Raw genomic sequence first — 20815 nt, 5'->3', positions numbered from 1 at the left:
AGCCTCTTTCTTTCCTTCTGTCCTAGCAGCGGAACCCTGGCCTGGAAGAGCCTTCTTAAGTCCTGGGACCTCCACGGAGCCTGGGGCTGAATATGATCATGGGAATACCCCTACTGCAGGCAGAGGTAGAAGGAACTAAGAATCTGTGGCCAGATCACACGACAGGGTATCGCAACTTAGGGAGATTTTCCAAGTGGCCTCCACTTGACCACTTCCTCTTGTCTTTGGCAGTCTTGGTCTTGAAGGTAGCCTTTTAAGGCAGGTCAGAGGAAAGCAGCTGTGCCCTGTCAAACCATTCCCCTGCCCCTGGTGGGCCATGCGCTTCTCCTTAATTCTAGCCCAGAAATCCCATTAGTCCACTAAGAATAAACCTATTGTCTTATGAAAAAAAACTCAACCCCATCTCATGGAAAATACTGCTCACGATGCCACCCTCCCTCTTTCAGCCTCATCAACACATCCGATTCCCCCCAGAACAGAGCTGCAGCCACACAAGAAATGTGAAACACAGTTTATTCTTTGTGGAAAGGTTGAACAAGGTCAAAAAATGTCCTTAGAGGGCACTGACCCAGCCCCGCCCTGCAGGTTCCTGGGGTCAGATGCCTCTGCCCCCGCCCCCACCCCTCCCCACGCCCCTCGTTAACAAAAAGGAACGATTTGGAGTTCATATATAATAATTATAATAAAAAATACATTAAACAAAACAAAAAAAAAAACAAACAAGACAGAAATTTAGCCGAACTGCCAGCACCGTTCACCCTGTTTCCCTCCCCCACGCCCCAATCCCCAGCACCCCCTTCCTCCTCTCTCTCCACAGGGCCTTGCTCTCCAGAGTCCCCAGTACCATGGCCACCTTAGGTGACTGAAGGAGACTCCAAGTGGGTGGGCTGGGTGGGGTTGAGGGAGGGCGACTCCAGGGAAGCCTGGGCCCGTCCCCCTTCCTGGGACCTACTGAGAGTTGCCAGGCCTCTCGGAACCTCCTTTGGTCCCACAAGTAGGCGGCCTCTCTCCCTAAGGTCCCAAGTCCCAGTCCCTGTAAGCGTGCCCTCTTCCCTCTGGGCTTCCCGTCCACTCCCTTCCATGCGGTCTCGCCAGCGAGGAAGGGGACACAAGGAGCCAGTGTGCCTTCCACCGGGCCCTTCCTGAGCGCTCCAACACAACGTACCCCCCGGGTACCACGGCCCACCCTGTGCCACCCTCTGGCGCCAACCACCCCCTGCAGCGCCTCACTTCAGCCTCTCTCTGACTCTGCCCTTGGGTGCCAGGCCCGCTGCCCGCATTGGAGCAAGGTTCTCTCTCTGAGGCCTGAGGGCTCCCCCAGGGGTCCAGGCCTGGGTGTCTCCTCCTTTGGCCCCCCTCCGCCCTGGGCTGCACCTCCAGGTTTCAGCTCTTCCGACCTTGAACCCCCCATTCATGGCCAACATTCAAGAGGGGTTAAGGCCCAAGGGTCTGCAGCCCGTTTAGTCCTTAATGGCTCAGGCTCCTTCTTTGGAAGCTCTTTAGGGAAGGGTGGGGGAGCAGAGGCAAATCTTGACCCTCTCTGAGTTCTCCCTTTCATACTCTCAGGGCCTCTGCCCCCAACAAGATTAGATAGATTCCCTTTAGGCAGAGTGGCCTGTGGGGCTGGGGTCCCCAGACCCTCCTGAGGTCAGAGTTCAGAGGTTGAAGGTATGTCAGGGGATGGGAAAGGAGCAGATGACCCCATCTGACCTTTGCCAGTGAGGTCTGAGGGTCCCGCCTTCAAGTGCGGCGCCCCAGTGACATTCAGAAGGGGCCGACACACACCAAGCTACAGGGTTCCCCCGAGGTCCAGAGAGAGGCTGGAAGGGGCCGCCCTCCTGCTGGGACCCATCTAGGGAAGAAGCAATGCCAGGGTGAGGGCGGGAGAGGCCAGTCGGGCACAGAGGAGGGAGGCTGAGGGAGGGGTGGGGGCAGCTCACCCACCACCACCTGCTGCCACCGGCCTTCAAAGGCAAAGTCCTTGTGGTAGGAGTGGGTGGGCCGGCGGTGGGGGTCAGACCTTGTCCAGCAGGGAACGCTGGCAGTAGAGCAGTCGCTTGGGGGTCCCGTGACGCCTGAAGAAGAAGACAGCGACGCCCACCGCCAGCACCAGGAGCAGCAGCAGCACGGGCAGCACCACGGCGGCCGCGCTCACTGCCCCGCCGCCCTCCTCGTCCACCTCGATGATGATCACCTCCGTCTCCTCCTCAGTCCCCTCATCCGGCCGGCCCCCCGATGCGCAGCCCATCCAGTCCCGCAGGGCCGACTTGGGGTAGCCAGGCTCTACCTTCAGCTTCTGGTTGTTGAATTTCCAGTATTTATTTCCCTTGTAGAAGTATGTGAAGACTGGAGCGGGTCACAAGGAGGCCGAGAGCCGAGGTGGGGACGGGGTCCAGAAAGGTCCCAAAGGAGAAGAGCACAAGGACGGAGACTCGGTCAGCGTGACAGCAGCTGGACTGGCCTCGGTGTGTGTGCGTGTGGGCTGCTGGGGCTTGAACCCAGGGGCATTCGGCCTCCAAGTACAGCCCCAGTCCTATTATTTACTATTTATTTACTGTGGTATTAGGGATTGAATCTAGGGAATTCTATCTCTAAGTTACACCTCCAACCCTATTTTTCATTCTTTTCTTTCCTTTTTTTTTTTTGTGATACTGGGGGTGGAACCCAGGGGCTTTCTACTTCTGGGCTACACTCCTAGACTTATTTTATGTTTTATTTGGAAAAGGGTCTCACCAAGTTGCTGAGAGCCTCACTAAGTAGCTGAGGCTGGCTTTGAACTTGCGTGATCCTCCTGTCTCAGCCTCCCAAGTACTGGGATTACATGCATGCACCACCAATCCCAGCCTATTTTTTAAAATTTTGTGTGTGTGTGTGTATGTGTGTGTGTGTGCATAGCACTGGGGATTGAACCTGGGAAAATTCTGCCTCCAATCTACACCGCCAACCCTATTTTATTTCTTTTTATTTGGAAACAGGGTCTCACTAGGTTGATGAGAGTTTCACAGCTTGTTGAGACTGTTTTCCATCCTATGGTCTTCCTGTCTCAGCTTCTCAAGTTCTAGGATTATAAGTGTGTACCCCCACATCTGGCCAATATTAAAACAATTTTTTTCGTACTGAGGATGGAACCCATGGGTACACTATCTCTAGGATGTACCCCCAGCCTATTTTATTTTTTATTTTGAAACAGGGTCTCACTTAGTTGCTGAGGGCCTCACTAAGTAGCTGAGGCTGGCTCCGAACCTTCGATCCTCCTCTCTCAGCCTCCCAAATACTGGTCTTACAGGCATGTTCCACCATAGCTGGCTTTACCTGAATCTTTCTAGCATCAGTTTCCTCAGCTGTCAAATGGGGACAGCGATGGTGCCAGGTTGGAAAACGGGTGGGGACTAAGGGCTACGATGCATGGAAGCACCGGCCTAGCGCCTGGCACGCAGTCAGGACCCAGTATTACCCCTCATGGTTTTCTAGGCGATTCTGTCTTTTTTCCTGCTCTTCTTTAGCTCTCTCATCCCACCTGCCTCCCAGGGACATCTTTCCTTGCCCCACTCACCTTCATCGCTGCCCATGAATGACCCTCTGGGAGACTCAGGGACTCCTTCCCAGACTTTGATGTTTTTGGGGTACTCGCTGTCCACTGCCCTGAACTCCTCGTTGAAACGGTAGTACCTGGGGAGGGCGGGGAAGGGAAGCAGTCACACTGGGCATGTGCTCTGGGCGCAGCAGGACCCAGTGGGCAGAGGGAGCTGTGGACAGGGTGGGGGACAGGGGTTTTGAGTAATGAGGGACCTCAGCTGAACGTGGCGGAAGGAGGAGGTGGAAGGGAGGGCCCAGGCTGCAAGGAGCCACCAGCAGCCCTTAATGACAGTGCCGGGCTGCTGGGGCGGAGGCACATTGCTGGGGGCAGGAGGCGTCAAATGACCAGGTCTGAAACGGTGACCGGGTCACAACCCACTCACAAGGCAGCCAGTGCAGGCTTTCCATTGCTAGGCAACAGTGGAGGCTCCCTCAGCTCCTTCTCCAGGAAGCATCGTGGGGGAGGGCGGTGGTGTTTTCAGAGGAGTAAGGGCTTGAGGTCTTACTTGTTTCCCCGGAAGAAGTAGGTCTTTCCATTGGGCATCCAGAAGAGAGCAGCATCGATCTTGTCAGTAGGCAGCCCTCGGCCCAACTCCTTAATGTGTTTGGGGTAGCCGGGTTCCAGTGAAGCCTCGTCAAACACCCAGTGCTTGTCTCCTGGGCAGGACAGAAGGGCAAAACCTAGGTTCAATTTGGGCTCTAGGGTCTTTGCAGGAGTCAAGTGGAACCAGCTCCTCGGGGAGACCCTCCTCACTCCCGAAGACTACGGTAGAATGCCTGGTTTACCTTTGAAGAAGACAAATTTCCCATCCTTCCTCTCGTAGGCAGTGTTGATGGATGCAGGCAGGCCCCTCCAGAACTGGCCAATGGGCATTGGGTACCCATCCATCACCTGGTTATTCCTCACCCGCCAGAACCAGCGCTCCTGGAAGCCAGTCAAGGCATGAAGAGCATGTCGTGTCTGGGGCTTAGCCCTCTTTCTTTAGCTCCCCCAGAGTTTCACCTCTGCTTTTCTCTCTTGATTTTAATTTTCAGTTCTCCTGTTGCTGTCTCCACCAGCCTGCCTGCCACAAAGCCTTTCAGTCCCCCAAACCAGCCCACGTCTTCCTCTCACCTTGAAGACAAACATCTCCCCTCGGAGCATGGCCACTGTGTCAAAGTTCCCATCACAGATGTTGGGTCCATAGGAGGGGTTTTTGGGCTTATCAGGAACAGAGGGCCGGGAAGTGGTCCTGGGTTGACGGGGCATCTTGGTAGGTGACCCTGACTCGCTTCCTGGGGAGAGAACAAGAGGGACACTCCAGACTCGAGGGCAGAGGGGACAGAGAACAGACCGGCGGGCAGACAGCACCCTTAGAAAGGTGAGGCGAGCCCACCTGGGAGGGTGAAGCAGCCAGCTGTGATGTGAAAGAGAGGTGTTCTCAAAAGTGGGAGCTGAGGGAGGGCCAAGTGGGGTATGTGTGCATGGCAACCATAGAACAGAAGGGAGAGAAAGCTCACAGACCAGAAACCAGGAGGGAACAAGGGCTTGAGAAGGAGCAGGTGTGGTGCGGGACACTTGCCATAAAGTTGCTGGATGCCTCGACGGTCATCGTCAGGCAGCACGAAGTTCTCTGTGTCCATCCACTGGTAAAAGGGCGCCATGATGGCTGAGGGGTCGTTGGAATGCTCAAGGCCCAGGGCGTGGCCCAGCTCATGCACAGCCACCAGGAAGACATTATTCCCTGGAGAGAGCAGGATAGTGAGTGGCAGCGCAGGTCCCTTCTCCCAGGCTCCCTGCGTCCCCACCAGAGGCTTCAGTTTCACACAAACGAGCCTGCAGGTTATGCTTTCCACCCAAAGTAACCAAATCTTCAGGTCGAATTTCCTATCTGCTATCTAAGGCACAAAGCCAGTCAGTACCCTCCTCTGCGTGGAGTGACAGTGCTCTGGGCAAGACCCCAAACTCAGGAAGATCTGTGTAAGGGAAACGAAGGCCCTGTATGGCCTCAGTCTCCCCCAGGAGCAAGCCATGATGTTTGCCTGGAAAGTGGGCAAGCAGGGGGTTTGAAGTCTTTTTTTTTTTGGTGGTACTGGGGTTCCTGGAAGCCCTTCTAACTCCTGGGCTACACTCACAGACCTATTTTTTTTTTTTTTTTTTTGAAACAGGGTCTCCTAAGCCAGCGTGGCTGGCTTCGAACATGCACAATCCTCCTGTCTCCGCCTCCCAAGCGCGGGGATTACAAGTATGCGCCACCATGCCCGGCTGGTTTGAAGTCTTTGACTGAAAGTCAGTCAGGAGGGGAGGAGGGCCCAGATATAAATAGCTCAAAACAAGATTCCTGCTTTTGTTAGAAGACAGTTCTTTGGGGTCCCTTCTAGCCCTGTAATTTTATTTTATTTTATTTTTGTAATACTGGGGGTGGAACCCAGAGGCTTTCTACCTCCAGGCTATACTCCCAGACCTTTTTTATTTATTTATTTATTTATTTATTTATTTATTTATTTATTTATTTTGGTGGTACTGGGGATGGAACCCAGGGGCCCTCTACCTCTGGGCTATACTCCCAGACCTATTTTATATTTTATTTGAAGACAGGGTCTCTTACGCCAGCTGAGGCTGGCTTCGAACCTGCATGATCCTCCTGTCTCAGCCTCCCAAGCACGTGTATTACAAGCGTGCGCCACCACGCCCGGCCTATTTTATATTTTATTTGGAAACAGGGTCTCACTAAGTTGCTGAGAGCCTCACTAAGTAGCTGCGGCTGGCTTTGAACCTGTGCAATCCTCCTGCCTCAGCCCCCCAAGAGTTGGGATTACAAGTGTATGCCACCACATCCGGCAGCTAGCCCTGCAGTTTTAGAAAGAGAAAGACCCCTCCCTCCCAAATGATTGGTGACTCTCCCCAGAGTAGAACTCCTCACTCACCATCTACGTCCTCATTCCGGACAGTCCAGGGCTCAGCAGAGTCAAAGTGGGTGTCCCCTCCGATGGTGGGGCCTGGGAAGTAGGCATGGGCCAGGAAGCCGCCCTCACCATCAAAGGGTGTGCTGTCTCCATGGAAACCCTCAGCAAACAAGATCATGATGTCTGCCTGCTTCTCGTGGCCTTCTCGGATGTAGGCATAGGGCACTTCTCGGAAGCGCAGGGGCGTGACACTCTCCCACACACGGAACGCCTTGCGAATGGCCTCGTATGTGGCGTACTCACCCACCTTGGGAGTGTAATTCTGGATGCTGAGGTCCAGCCATGAAGGGAGAGGGTGAGGACGTGTTAGGGTCACAAGGGGCAGAATTCTCCTGCCCTGCACTGTCCCAGCCCTCTGCACTGCCCCCCTGCTCTTCCTGCTGCTTCAGACCCAGAACTGAAGGCTTGGGAGACGCTGGGGCTTTAGCTCTTTGCGCCCTGATAGATGTACCTTTCTCTAGGGTTATTTCCTTTGCATTCCCAGGAGGCTTCCCAGGAATAGAGAAGTGCAGGAGGTCTCTGCATGTCTCAGAAGGGTAGCAGATGGGAGAAAGGGTGCTGGACCGTGGACTCACCAGAAAGAGATCTCGTTATGCTGCCATTTGAGGCCCTGGATGGCGTAGCGCTTCCTTCGAACATTGGCCTTGATCTCAGCCCCAAACTTGTCTGGAACACCGCAGCGGGGGCGCTGCATGGCCCTGGGATGGGAGGACTGGAGTCAGCACAGGGTATGAAAGAGAAGAGTCTCCTGGGGAGAGGGTGGAGGTCTACAGCAGGCCTGGATCCCAGCCTCTGGCCCCAGCAGCAGTGTTGGGTGAGGCTCTGCGTGTCAATGTGGGGAAAGGCCAAGGCTGTGAGGTCAGGGTGAATATGAGAGTTGGGATCCTCATGTGAGGATGAGGTCTGGAGGACAGAAGCCAGGCATTCAAGTCGTGACTATCTGATGCCAGGGTGGGGCACTTACTTCATGGTGTCTGTGTCAGCCTTGCCTGTCACTTGCAAACCGTAGAACCTCTGCATGGCAGCAATGGCAGCTGAGAATGACTGGGGTGAGCGCTGTGTGTGGGTACGGAGGTCCCCGGGAGGCAGGTAGCCATATTGCTGCAGCCAGGCCTGTAGGGAGAGGGGTGTGGCTTGGAGCATTCCCACCTGGCCCTGGGGGCACATCTGTCTCCCCATAGTCCCTGGCATAGGTGCCTGGCCTGCTGAGGAAAGAGGAACAGGCTCCCAGCCTGCCTCTGGCTCTGACGTGCAGGAGGCTGGCCTGAACTTTGGCCCAGGCCCCAATGTGGCTTGTCCCCTTGGGGCTGTGCGCAGAGACAGGGGTGGGCACTCATTGCTCCAAACCGGCTATAGCTCTCTTAGGAATAAGAGTCCAGCTGGTTTAACAGAGTTCTAGGATGCAATTCCCTTCTGGGACTTTTCTCCTGTGTGTTTCTTGCAAATTCAACATATTCCATAGAGAATGAGTTGTACCCACGATGGGTAGAGGAGTGTTGTCGGGCTGAGGGCTTCACTCTTCTGTCCAACATGATGCTCTACTGGGACAAAGGACTCTCACAGCTGAGATTTTCTTTTTCTTCCCAGTATTGAGGATTGAACCCAAGGCTGTTCTACCTGTAAGCTACACCCCAGCCCTTTTTATTTTTTGTTTTGAAACAGGATCTTGCTAGGCTGCTGAGAGTATCTACTTGCTGAGGCTGTTCTCAAAGCTAAGATCCTCTTTTCTCAGCCTCCCAAGTACTGAGATTACAGGTGTGTACCACTATGCCCAGCTTCAGCTGAATTATTTTATTTTTTGGTATTGGGATTAAACCCAGGGATGTTCTACCTTTGAGCTATACCTTCAGCCTTTTTTATTTTGAAATAGCCTCTCACTAAGTTGCTGAGTCTGGGCTCAAATCTCCCATCCTCTTGTCACAGCCCCCCGAGTATTGGGATTACAAGTGTGCACCCCTATGTCTGGCTTATCTCTAGGTCTTTCTTTTTTTCTTTCTTCATGTCTGGGGATGGAACCCAGGGGCATTCGACCTCTGAGTTACACCCCTTGCCCTATTTTTTTCTTTCTAGTACTGGGGATGGAACCCAGGGGCATTCTACTTCCGAGCTACATCCCCAGCCCTATTTTTTATTCTTTATTTTGAAACCGGGTCTCACAGAGCCTGGCTGCCCTATTTCTGTTTTAATTCTTTATTTTGAAATAGAGTCTCACTAAGTTGTGGAGGGCCTCACTAAGTAGCTGAGACTGCCCAAGAACCGAGATCCTCCATTTCAGCTTCTCAAATGCTGAGATTACATGCATGAGCCACCATGCCCAGTTTAGCCCTTTCTATTTTGAGATAGGGTCTTGTTAAATTGCCTAGCCTCAAATTTGTGATCCTCCTGCCTCAACCTCCCAAGAGCCAGGACTACAGGAATGTGCCACAGTGCCCAGCTTCTGAGGAGCTGGCGCTGACAGAAGCAGCTGGGACCTTGGAGGTGATGAGAGGTTCTATCCTGCCATTCTTCCTACCTAAGCACCATCTGAACTAGGGCTCGGGCCTAAAGTCCCACTTAAGGTTCTTAAATGGAAAGAATGAAAGATGGGGTGGGGGTGGATTGCAGTATTCTATAAGTGGTGACTATAGGATCTCAGGTATTTGTGAATTGTTCATAATATAAAAGCTGGCAAATTGCCTAAAATTAAAGACAGGTTTTTGGTGTTTGATTGAAAGGTAACACACACTGCAAAGCCCCACTGAGGAAAAAGTCAGCCTTTATTGTAAGAAGTTATAATGGAATATAAAGACGCTTGGATACTTTTATGGGGAAGTATGACCCCGCAGCTCTGATCCAGCTCCAGCTTTGCATTTGTAGGGAGTGCAGAGGGGGCTGGAGACTGCCTAGGACAGGGACTTGGAGGGGAGGGGCAGCAGCTGCTCTTGGTTGCCGCATCCAGTATCTATGGTCATTAGGATGGATCTCCATGGTCCTTCACCTCTAGGCCCTGGGCCCCGGTGGGGGAGCAGCTCTTGCATGGATTCTGGGGGTGATTCAGGAGCAGCTGACTGAGGACCTGGGCCTGCAGGAGCAGGAATTGCAACAGAGTTCCAAGAAGTGATCCCCCAAGGCTGACAGGAGGTAGGGCCTGGGATAGAAACAACCTGGCCTTTCCCCACCCAAGGGGCTTGGCCAAAACAACCCTGGCCTCCTCAGGGGAACAGGAGGGAGTAAAGTTTAACCTCTGGTATGCCAGAGGGGAGTCAAATGGGGTGCTCCTGCCTGAAGCTGCTCTCTGGGAGCTGTAGGCTTGCCCTGACCTGTGCTGGATGATGCCACAGCCAGTGCCCCGGGGAGGCCTGCTGCGGCCTGTGCCCAAGTATGCAGGAAACTCCCTTTGCCTCTCTCCTCACCCGCAGGAAAGATACACCCAGGCTTCTGACACCTGCTGGGGAAGTAGATGCTTCAGGACTTGGGGAAGGCTGGGAGTGGCCTACCCCTGAAGCTGGAAGTCAGGAGGACTGAAAGCAGGCCTCTCATACCTCTGAGAAACCGGAGGGGGATGCTCCTAGGGCAGGAGGACCAATGGGACGGTGGCAGAGGTGGGGAGAATCCACTTCCAGGGATGTGGGATAAATCCCTCTCTTGCACATCTTGGAAGGCTAAATATGCACACCCACAACCTCCGCCCCATCCCATAGCCTATAGAGAAAGATGGAGGCTGAGTCAAGAAAGGGACTTCCCTGGACTTAAGGGAGCCACAGGACCTGGGAAGGAAGTGCCCCATCCCTCTCCTCCTCCCAGGCCTGGGCAATTTTCTTCCCTCATCTCAGAGGGGCAGGCTCTGAGCAAAGCAAGAACCACAGAGACTATGAGTCGGAACCACAGAAGAGAGGACTCTTGTGTCTGCGGCTGGGTGGGGGGAAGGGCCGCCAGCCAGACAGCCAAGGGGAGGAGAGGGCTGTCCTGGGGCTGGTGCTGGGCTCTGAAGGCCCAGAGGGAGGAACCCAGCTCCGCCAGGCCGGGGCCACCCCAGCTCTCCCCCCAGAGCGGCCTGTTGAAGGGGCAACTATGTTGGGACAGGACTCAGTTGTCTGGCTTTGTCCTGAAAAATGAGAGATGGAAGGTATTCCCCTAGGGGAAAGTCAAGGGACTGCTTCCACTGTAGGAGCCCAGAGAGGGTGGGGGATCTCTGAATCCTCCCTCAGGGCCTGCCCTTCCCTCGGCTCTTGGCCTCCCACCCTTCTATGGCCCAAGAAGCAAATGGTGGTTCTGGCACAGGGACGGCCCATGACCCACTTAAAACGGAGCCAGGCTGCTGCCCCTCCCCTAAGGGGGCTGGGGGGCAGGGGAGGGGAAAGGCAGGGCGGTGAAGTTGGCAGGGGCAGCTCCAGATGCCCGGGCTCCTTTTGTTAGGAGCTTTCGAGCTCAGAAGGGGGCTCCAGGACTGGGGAGAGGGAGCCTTCTTCCCCGGCCAGCAGCAGGCTTGGCCTCAACCCCAGGGCCTCTGCACATTGTGGGCCTATTCCTAGGGCCATACTTTTCCGTCCAGCCCCAGATCCCTTCAGGAACAGAGAAAGTGGGTTCTTTCTTCTTGAGAGGTTTCTTCCGGGGGTGGGGGGTGGAACCAGGACTGAAACCAGGACCAGACAGGGCGCAGGAAACCAAATCAAGGTCCCATCCCCCTTCTTGGGCCCTTCCTGGCCCCTCCCGACCGCACCCAGGCCCTCGCCGGGCTGAGTGGGTTGAGATGGCCCAAAATAAGAAGCTGATTAAATCCGTCTCCCACCTTCACCCCAAAATAAAAGAGAGAGGAAAAACTTCCTCAGACAACTCCCACGCGGCTTCCTCCAGGACCGGGTGGGCCACGGTCAGGGGTAGGCTGGGGGTGGGGGCGCCAGGGTCACTAGAGACCCCGGGCGGGCCAGGTTCTCTCCACACTCCCATGCAATTAACACAGATACACAATTAACATCAACAAAAAGGGCCTGAGGGCGCCGAGGGGGGTGAGCGCCGGAGGCGGCGGCCCGGCAGCCCCCGGCTCACAAGGAGAGCTTTGTGTGCGCGGAGCCTCGACGGCGGCTCCGGGGTGGGGGCGCAGGGGTGCCCTGGGAAGGAGCGGGCGCCCACCCCACCCGTGCACCCGCGCTGCAAAGTTGAAGGACTGCAAACTCGCAAATGACACGGAACCCGGACAGCGCGGGATCTGAGCCGAGTCCAAGTGTTTATCAGGCGCCCGAGGCTCCAGGGCGCAGCGCGAGCCCTGGGCAGCCGGGGAGCTGCAAAGTTCTTCCAGAGAAAGGGAGGAGTGGGAAAGAAAGTCGGTGGCGGCGGAGGGGTTGGCTGGAAGCAGGCAAAAGTTGGATCGACTTGGAAGTTTGGAGATGCAGAGGGAAAGGAAAGGGAGAGGGATCCAGCAGGCCGGAGCTGCGAGACCTCCTCTCCAGGCGGGGCGTCCCCTCGGAGACCCCGACTCGCCTCCCGCCGGCCGGCGCGACTCCGGGAAGGCCGGAAGAGCTCACTTACTTCGGGGCTGAAGCTGCTGCTTTGGGCCGAGGCGAGGGGGGCGAGCGCGGCGCCGAGCGCGAGCAGGGGGAGCAGGAGGCTGCGCGAGGGTCCGGGGGCGCGAGGCATGGTGGTGGCGGGGGGCTGCGGGCCTGCGGGCTCGGCCGGCCCACGCCCTGGGGTCCGCCCGCCGCTCGCTCGGGCGCCTTTGTCTTCGCTGGGCGCCGAACTTGGATTCGTAGAGCGCTCTCGGCCGGAGCAGAGGGAATTGCTTTTGAAAGTGCCTGTTTGCTCTTCTCTTTACCGTCCGTTTTTTGAGCCTTCTTCTGCTTAGTCGGCGAACTGGGTCGGGAGCTCTATACTCTACCCTTGGTCCCTCCCTTCTCCCGCAGCCTCTCCTCCGCCCCCGCCCCAATGCCCTCCTTTCCTGGTGGGGACGTGGTTGTTTCAGCCTGAATCCAATTACAGTCAAGAGCTGGAGAGAAAACACACGCACACACACATACACACAACCAAAGTTCCCTTTCTGTGGTGCAGGCTGCCATCTGCAGGGGTTAAGGCCACAGCTGACAGTGAGGGTTCTGGGGGACCCAGGGGACGGGATGTGGGAGACTTTCTCCCTCTAAGCATATTTTAGGTGGCTTGATTTCTGTAGTATTCAGCATTTGTCTCACCTCGGGGTGAGACACACTGGCTAGGTCGCTTGGGCCAACTAGGAGCCCAGGGTCCTGATGGGGGGAATGGTCCTTTTTTATTAGAAAAAGTTGGGGTTGTCTGCAGGGATTTTATGACAACCCTAGGCCCCTCCTTCCCAATACAAAGCATAACAAAACCCAACTACTGAACATCAAATGCCACTGCACTGGATCTGGGGGTCCATCCTGTAGAAAATCGAAAGGAAGCCGGGTGTGGTGGCGCACGCTTGTAATCCCAGCACTTGGGAGGCTGAGACAGGAGGATCACGCAGGTTCAAAGCCAGCCTCAGCTTCTTAGTGAGGCTCTCAGCAACTTAGTGAGACTGTTTTCAAATAAAAAATAAAATAGATCTGGGAGTCTAGCCTGGAGGTAGAAAGCCTCTGGGTTCCAACCCAATACCACAAAACAAAACACAACAAACAAAAAACCGAAGGGAATATGAAGCCTTGGAATGTGGCAAAAAGTAAATCAAGTTTGGTGAAATTATTGGAAAAGACAGGGTTGGGAGTTTGGACTTTGGAGTTCAAAAGTTCTGTCCTTTAAACCAGATGTGGTGGTGCATATTTTCAGTACTTATTTTCACAAGTGTTAAAATTTTGTTACAAGCCCTGTATACAATCATTCCTGTGCCTCAGTGGAGATTCCTTGGTGTGGTTTTATAGTAATCCCAGTACTTGGGAGGCCGAGACAGGGGAATCTACTTAGTGAGAACTTGTTTCAAAATAAAGAATAAAAAAAAAATAGGGCTGCGGGTATAGCTCAGAGGCACGATTTCTCAGAAAGAGAACCGTTTGGTTAAGAGAGTTGAGAGAAGGGAGTGTGATGGCGCACACTTGTAATCCCATCATTTAGGAGGCTGAGACAGGAGGATCATGGTTCAAGGACACCCTCAGCTACTTTCTGGGACCCTGTTTCAAAAAGTAAATAAAAAGTAACGCTGGGGGTGTAGTTTGGAGGTAGAATGCCCTTGGGTTCCATCTCCAGTAACACACACACACACACACACACACACACACACACACACACACACAGAACAAAAGAACTAGATCTGGAAAAGCAGCACAAGGCAGCCCCAACAGAAGCAGGAAAAGTGTGGGAGACAAAAAATTGGACCATCAGCGAAACATAAGATCCAAGAATTGCATTTGGTCAGCGAGAGGAAGGAGGTAGTAGGGGAGGGAAAGCAAGCATGGGAAGGAATAAAGGAGGAGGGACAAAAATTGGGTCAGGTAAGAAGCCAGAAATCCTAGGGATCCAGAAACTTTCACATGTGTGGCAGAAAGAAGTAGGTCCAGTGCTCTGTATTGGAAGGGGAACAAAGATTCTTTGCCCCCCCCCCCACCGAATCCATAGGTGGGGTCATGACCAATAATATGAAAGGATTCTCAGGAACTGCATGGCTTCCCTTGAAGTACGTGGTAGACAGCAGCTATCCATCCCATGGTGACTGGAGTTTGAGCCCTTGTGTGGGGTGGGGATGTGCAGGCCTCTCTCTCTTTTTTTTCCCATGGTACCAGGTTTGGAACCCAGGGGCATTCTACCTCTGAGCTACATCCCCAGCTCTATTTTTTATTCTTTAAACAGGGTCTCCTTGAGTTGCAAAGGGCCTAAGTAGCTGAGGCTGTCCGCAAACCGAGGACCTCCAGTTTCAGCCTCCCAAATGCTGGGATTACAAGTGTGTGCCACCACAACTGGCTTTGCAGACCTCTGGAATTCAGGCAGAACCATCAAGACCTCAGAATCTGACTCCTTTAACAGAACATGCAAGACCCAAAATTGGCTCTACCCTCATAAGCCTCTTCAGTGGGGATATCATCCTGGACCATGTTATCGGAGCCTTAGGAAAACTGACACCAGTTGTTGGCTAAGAAAGGGACCTCAGGTGAAGTCTTTTTCATCAAAACATTTATTAAATGCCAAATGCACATGGCTAAGCTGTGTATGGGCTATTTTTAAAGACTTAAGTTCCTGATTAAAACCAGAAAAACTACCATACTCTGTTCATGTTCACAAAGCAGCTCCTACTCATAGCTGGGCCAGTCCTATGGCCTGCAAAGGAAGGGATAAAAAATCCCAGAGCAAGATGTGGCTGTGAACTGGAATGGAGCCAGGGATGAGGGCACTGAGCCAAGTCTCCCAAGTAGTGACCTCAGAGCTTATTCTTCCAGGTGCCTGAGCTCTTCTGCTCTGAAGATGAATGAGGGGAAAAAAAAAAAGGCTCTCTTCTGGCTGGGAGGAGATATCCAGGTGACAGAAAAAGAAACTGGAGAAAGGCTGAGGAAGGGAGACAGGAGTTGCTTTTTATTGACTTGGAAGTGGGCTCTGCCGTGACGCCCCTTTGGGCTTAAGAGAATTTTTCTTTTTCCTTTCTTCTTCTTCCTGCAGCTTCTGCTGTCTGAGCTGCCATGCCTGTAATCCAGCATCCATTTCCTGTGACAGCAGTACAACTCGTCTCTAAAACAGACAGGAAAACAGTGTGGATAACATCTGGGGCTGGAGCAGCACACCGTACATCCTTTTTCTCACGAAGTCAGAAATTTCAGCTGGAAGTTGACAATGCTGACTGGGGAATAAGTGGCAGCGAATCCTGGCTGGGAAGCAGAGGGAAGTGGCGGAGTGGGAGGCAGATGCCTCTTCCTGGCTCCTATCCTAGGACTGTCCCCTTCCATTCCTCCCTTCCCACAGTGCTAGGAACACCTTGCTAAAGCCTTGTTATACAGGGTACATGCTAACTGAGGTGAAACACAGCTCAAGACATATCATGATTTAAATCTTCTCTCTCTGATTACACACACACGTAGCCCTGGGGGGAGCTCTGGGCACTCACTGCAAACTTTTCCCGTTCGGCTTTTCTTCGAAGCTGGCCTTTCATTGGGGGAGCGGGGCGGCCATCTACAGATGGAAGTGAGAGAAAAGGGAAAAAGCAAGTGTTAGAGCTGGCTTGTAGCAGCTGGGCGTGGTAGCCCACACCTGCATCCCAGTATCTGGGAGGCTAGTAGTACTTCAGGTTTGAGGCCAGCCTGGGCAACTTAGTGATACCCTGTTTCAGAATAACAAGTGAAACAGGGCCGGGGGATCCAGCAGGTAGGAGCAGTGAAGAGCAGGAAGATCCTGAGAACCTCTCTCAGAGGTTAAAAAAAAGAAAAAAGAAAAGAAAAGCCTCTGGGTTCAATCCTCAATAATGGGAAAAAAAAAAAAAAAAGTGAGATAGTCTGTGGCATCTTGTCCAAACTTTGAGACAGGAAGGAATAGAATAACTCTAGCTCATTTCTTCCATTTCACACCTACTGAAGCTTAATTCTCCTAAAATAAGTCCCTCATCTTCAAGGGTAAGGAATGCAAGACCCACCAAAAATAAATTCTTAGGCCATGTTCTTATTCTATTTCACTTAGCCCCAATTAGCCTAGAATTCAAGGTAATCTGCAATGCTACATCTACTGTTTTACCTTAGAAACCCTTTAATCAATGCAAGTCTTTGCCAAGTTCCATCTTACTCTACCATGGAGTATCCCCTTCTTTCTTATCCTTAGTCTCATGTACTAACTTTTTTTTTGTGTGTGTGTGTTACTAGGAATTGAACCCAGGGGCATTCCATCTCTGAGGTACACCCCCAGCCCTATTTTATTCTTTATTTTGAAACAGGGTTTCACTAAGTTGCAGAGGGCCTCACAAGTTGCTGAGGCTGGGCTTGAATCTGTGATCCTCCTGTCTCAGCCTCATGTCCTAACTTTCCCTGGAAATCCTTCTCTAACCCCATAAGCATGTGAACATCTGTGTACATGCTTGTAAGTCCAATATCTCCCTCCCTCCTCCCCCCTCCCCCTCCCCCCACCTCTCTCTGTGGTACAAGGGATTAAAAATGGCCTCAAAAACAACGAAAAATAGCCTCGTTGTGCATGCTAGTTCTCTGTCCTGAAAGAAGTACATCTCAGCTGGGTGCACACTTGTAATCTCAGTTCTTAGGAGGTTGAGAAAGGAGGATCACAGTGTCAAGGCTAGCATCTGTTAACTTAGCAAAACCCTGTTTTAAAATAAAAAATAAAAAGGGCTGGGAATGTTGCTCAGTGGGAGAACGCTCATTTCAATTCCCAGTACCACACACACACACACACACAAAAAGCGAATCTCACCTAATATTCATCTATTCATTTAGCATTATTTAGCTATTTCAGATCCTTTTGAAAAAGGGCAGAATATTGAAATATTATTTAACTTTTAAAATGTCCATACTTAGTTGGGTATGCTTGCTTACCCAACTAAGTGCATGCTTGCAATCCCAGCATTTGGGAGGCTGAGAAAGGAGGATCGCGGTTCGCGGACAGCCTCAGCTACTTAGTGAGGCCCTCTGCAACTCAGTGAGACCTGGTTTCAAAATAAAGAATAAAAAATAGGGCAGGGGCTGTATCTTGGAGGTCAAATGCCCCTGGGTTCCATTCCCAGACCCGAAAAAAGAAAAAAATAGGGCTGGGGGTGAGCCAGGCGTGGTGGCGCACGCTTGTAATCCCAGCACTTGGGAGGCTGAGACAGGAGGATCATACAGGTTTGAAGCCAGCCTCAGCTGCTTAGTGAGGCTCTCAGCAACTTGGTGAGACCCTGTTTCCAAATAAAACATAAAATAGGTCTGGGAGTATAGCCTGGAGGTAGACAGCCCCTGGGTTCCACCCCCAGTACCACCAAAAAAAAAAAAAAGGGCTAGGGGTGTAGGTCAGAGGTAGAATGCCCCTGGGTTCCATCCCCAGTACCGCCAAAAAATAAAAAATAAAGATGGGTGTGGTGACACATGCTTGTAATCCCTATGCTTGGGAGGCTGAGACAGGAGGATCACACATGTTCGAAGCCAGCCTCAGCTACTTAGTGAGGCTCTCAGTAACTTAGTGAGACCCTGTTTCCAAATAAAAAATATAAAATAGGTCTGAGAGTATAGCCCAGAGGTAGAAGGCGTCTGGGTTCTACCCCTAGTACCACCAAAAATAAATAAATAAATAAATAAATAAAAGTAAAAAAATAAAGATTAAGATTAAAAAAATAAAAAAATAAAATAAAAAATTTAAAAATAAAGAATAAAAATAAGACTGGGGGCTTTCTACATTAAATAACAAGTAGAAAAAATGTCAACATCCTCCTCAGTCACAACCACCTGAATAAGCAGGCTCAGACCCCTAACACTCCAACAGAGTATTAATGAAAGAGGCCCAGTACCTGTCCATTGTAGTCCTAGCTTTCCACCTCTGTAGGCCTCTATTTTCCTGTTAACTGGAGTCCCATGTAGAGCAGGGAGTAGGGAAGTGGCCCTCCCTTTTAGGGCTAATATCTCCTTCCCTCTATGTAAAGGGAAAAGATTTTCTGAAGGGAGAAGACCATCCTCAATTTTTTTTTTCCCCAGTACTGGAGATGGAACCGAGGGGCAGTCTACCTCCGAACTACACCTCAGTTCTATTTTTTTATTCTATATTTTGAAACGAGGTCTCACTAAGTTGCAAAGGACCTCACTAAGTAGCTGAGGCAGGCCCCCAACCATAATCCTCCTGTCTCAGCCTCCCAAATACTGGGATTGCAAGCATGCGCCAATAATACTCATCTTCAGTCTTTTTTTTTGTTTTGTTTTTGGTGGTACTGGGGTTCCTGGAAGCCCTTCTACCTCCGGGCTACACTCCCAGACCTATTTTTTACATTTTCATTTTGGAAACAGGGTCTCCTAAGCCAGCGCGCGCGGCTGGCTTCGAACCTGCGCGATCCTCCTGTCTCTGCCTCCCAAGCGCGGGGATTACAAGCGTGCGCCACCACGCCCGGCATCTTCAGTCTTTTTTGTGAGGAGGAGCACTGGGGATTGAACCCAGGGTTATTGTATTTCTGAGCCCTACGCCCAGCTCTTTTTATTTTGAAACAGAGTACTCTAAGATGCTGAGGTTGGACTCAAACCTTCAGTCCTCTTGTTTTTGGCCTCCCAAGTACTGGGATTAGAGGTGTGTCCAGCTGACATCCTCAATCTTCACCCTTCTACAATATGAGGTGCTGCATTTGCAGCCTTTCACAGAGTTTTTCCTACTTTGGCACCAAATTTCTAAATACACTCACCACATAAAGGGGCTGTTCTTCCTACTTTAAAATCCCGTCTCCTTTGAGAAAGATGGTTATCTTTTTACCCTCTCCAACCTCAGAGCACCCGAAGATAGAATTTTCTGCTTATCGCTAAGGGCCAAGAAGATCTCGTCGAGCTTTACATTCCGCTCCTCGTTTAACTGACTAAACAAGAGCTTTTCTATCCTCCAACTTGCTTTCCACTCGGCCACGCCCCCACCTGGACGCCACGCCCCCACCACGTCCCGGGCAGCTGGACTCGAAAGCTGTCAGATCGGGGCTCACCAGCGTAAGACCAGTCTGGAAGCTCCGTGAGGGGCCCGTAGCCGGAAGGGTTGGCAGCCAGGCCCTGCCTGGGGAAGCAAAACAGTCGGGTGAGGTCTGGACCCAGCAGTGGCCCCGCTTCCCCGCCGCGCACGCCCTCCCGCCGCACTCACTGCAATCGCCAGTAGCTGCCGGCGCGGGCCGACGCGCTGCCGTGCAGCCTCCGGACACCTGCAGGGAAAACGACACGGCGTTAGCGCCGAGGCCGCGGCCAGGCCTGGCTCCCGCGCCGATAGCCCCCGGACCCCCACTCACTCCAGAGCACCGTCCCCAGAGCAGCCATTCCGAGGCGGAGGAGCCGGAAATGGGCGTGGCCCGCGAGGCGCGCGCAAGGCCGCACGGGAGGCCGGAAGCCGCCATCTTGACTCGGGGCGCCGCGCAGGGCGCCGCCATCTTGGCTGCTGTACGGAAGCGCGGGAAGACCCGGGCCTGAGCGAGTCGCCTTTCTCGCAGGCTTCCCCAGTTTTGGTTGCGCTCTCAGTGCGCGGGGTGGTAGCCCGGGCCGAGCTGATCCCAGGCCCTCCCCGCAGCGGTCTCCAGTATGTCCAAGTTTAGAGTAACTTGTATCTCAGAGGAACATCTACGTGCCCATATTCTGTGGTCTCGGGTGTCACTAACATTTTTCCCAATTAAGAGAAATGATCAAGTCTAGACTGAATCAGAACAGTTTTGTTTCAAATCCCACTCATGTATGCAACAAAACGGAAGAGGGTCTATGTAAGAAGCCTTGCAGGCGCAGGAGAGTCTCTGGAGAGCAAAAGCAAACATTACTATTCTTTTTTTTTTTTCAGTACTGGGGATGGAACCCAGGGGCATTCTACCTCCGAGCTACATCCTCCAGCCCTAGTTTTTATTCTTTATTTTGAAACAGGGTCTCACTGAGTTGCAAAGGGCCTCACTAAGTAGCTGAGGCTGTCCTCAAACTGATCCTTCTGTCTTAGCCTCCCAAATGCTGAGATTACGTGTGCCACCATGCCCTGGCTCCAGACATCATTATTCTGATAGAACCCTCGGTCTAGAGTAGAGAGTGGACAGTCACACAGGTGACTACCATTGCAGTTGAGTGCTAGTAAGGGAAGTATGTGTTGTTTCTTAGTATGTATAATGGGAATGTAAGCTAGAGTCCACTGTCAACGATTTTTTTTAATACAGGGTATTGAACCCTTTGAGCTACATTCTTTATTTTGAACGGGGTCTTGATGAATTGCTGAGGATTTTACTACATTGCTGAAGCTGGCCTCTAACCTGAGATCCTTAAGCCCTTCTACCATTGGGCTACACTCCCAGACCTATTTTTATATTTTTATTTAGAAACAGGGTCTCTTAAGCCAGAGAGACTGGCTTCGAACCTGTGTGATCCTCCTGTCTCCGCCTCCCAAGCCTGGGTATTAGAAGCGTGTGCCCCCACGCTCAGCCTGCTGAAAGACTTTTTAGTGTGTATGTGTGGTACTGGGGATTCACCCAGGGGGCATCCTTTTTTTTTGGGGGGGGGTACTGGGGGTTGAACCTAGGGGCAGTCCACCTCTGAGTTACACACCCAGCCCTATTTTATTTTTGTGGTACTGGGGGTAGAACTCAGGGGCTTTTCTACCTCTGAATATATTCCCAGACCTATTTTATACTTTATTTGGAATCAGGTCTCACTAAGTTTCTGAGAGCCTCACTAAGTAGCTGAGGCTGGCTTCGAACCTGTGTGATCCTCCTGTCTTA

At 52.3% G+C, this 20815-nt stretch overlaps 2 protein-coding genes across 5 annotated transcripts; both read right to left on the bottom strand.

Annotated features, from left to right (window-relative positions):
* Nucleotides 1–2014: 2014 nt before the first annotated feature.
* Nucleotides 2015–12135, bottom strand: MMP14 (matrix metallopeptidase 14; the record flags this gene model as incomplete). Its single annotated transcript, XM_080706742.1, has 10 exons — nucleotides 2015–2346; nucleotides 3554–3669; nucleotides 4083–4233; nucleotides 4363–4501; nucleotides 4691–4847; nucleotides 5135–5300; nucleotides 6484–6791; nucleotides 7098–7220; nucleotides 7487–7635; nucleotides 12028–12135. The coding sequence occupies 10 exons, from the start codon at nucleotides 12133–12135 to the stop codon at nucleotides 2015–2017; spliced, it is 1749 nt and encodes a 582-aa protein (XP_080562868.1).
* A 2868-nt stretch (nucleotides 12136–15003) lies between these two features.
* On the bottom strand, nucleotides 15004–19465 carry MRPL52 (mitochondrial ribosomal protein L52; the record flags this gene model as incomplete). 4 transcript variants are annotated; one of them, XM_080708226.1, is made up of 5 exons in its annotated part: nucleotides 15004–15156; nucleotides 15530–15594; nucleotides 19067–19134; nucleotides 19219–19276; nucleotides 19357–19465. In XM_080708226.1, 5 exons carry the CDS (start codon nucleotides 19463–19465, stop codon nucleotides 15004–15006), a joined length of 453 nt encoding a protein of 150 aa, XP_080564352.1. The 4 variants fall into 4 exon arrangements, with proteins under 4 accessions (XP_080564352.1, XP_080564353.1, XP_080564354.1 ...); XM_080708227.1 differs by having other exon boundaries at nucleotides 19361–19388; XM_080708228.1 differs by having other exon boundaries at nucleotides 15047–15156; nucleotides 15526–15594; nucleotides 19361–19388.
* Nucleotides 19466–20815: the final 1350 nt, after the last annotated feature.

Source organism: Muscardinus avellanarius, assembly GCF_963383645.1.
Source record: "Muscardinus avellanarius genome assembly, chromosome: 12".
Lineage (NCBI taxonomy): Eukaryota > Metazoa > Chordata > Mammalia > Rodentia > Gliridae > Muscardinus > Muscardinus avellanarius.
Note: the sequence above shows the minus strand (reverse complement) of the source record. Positions and strands in the feature narration are given on the sequence as shown.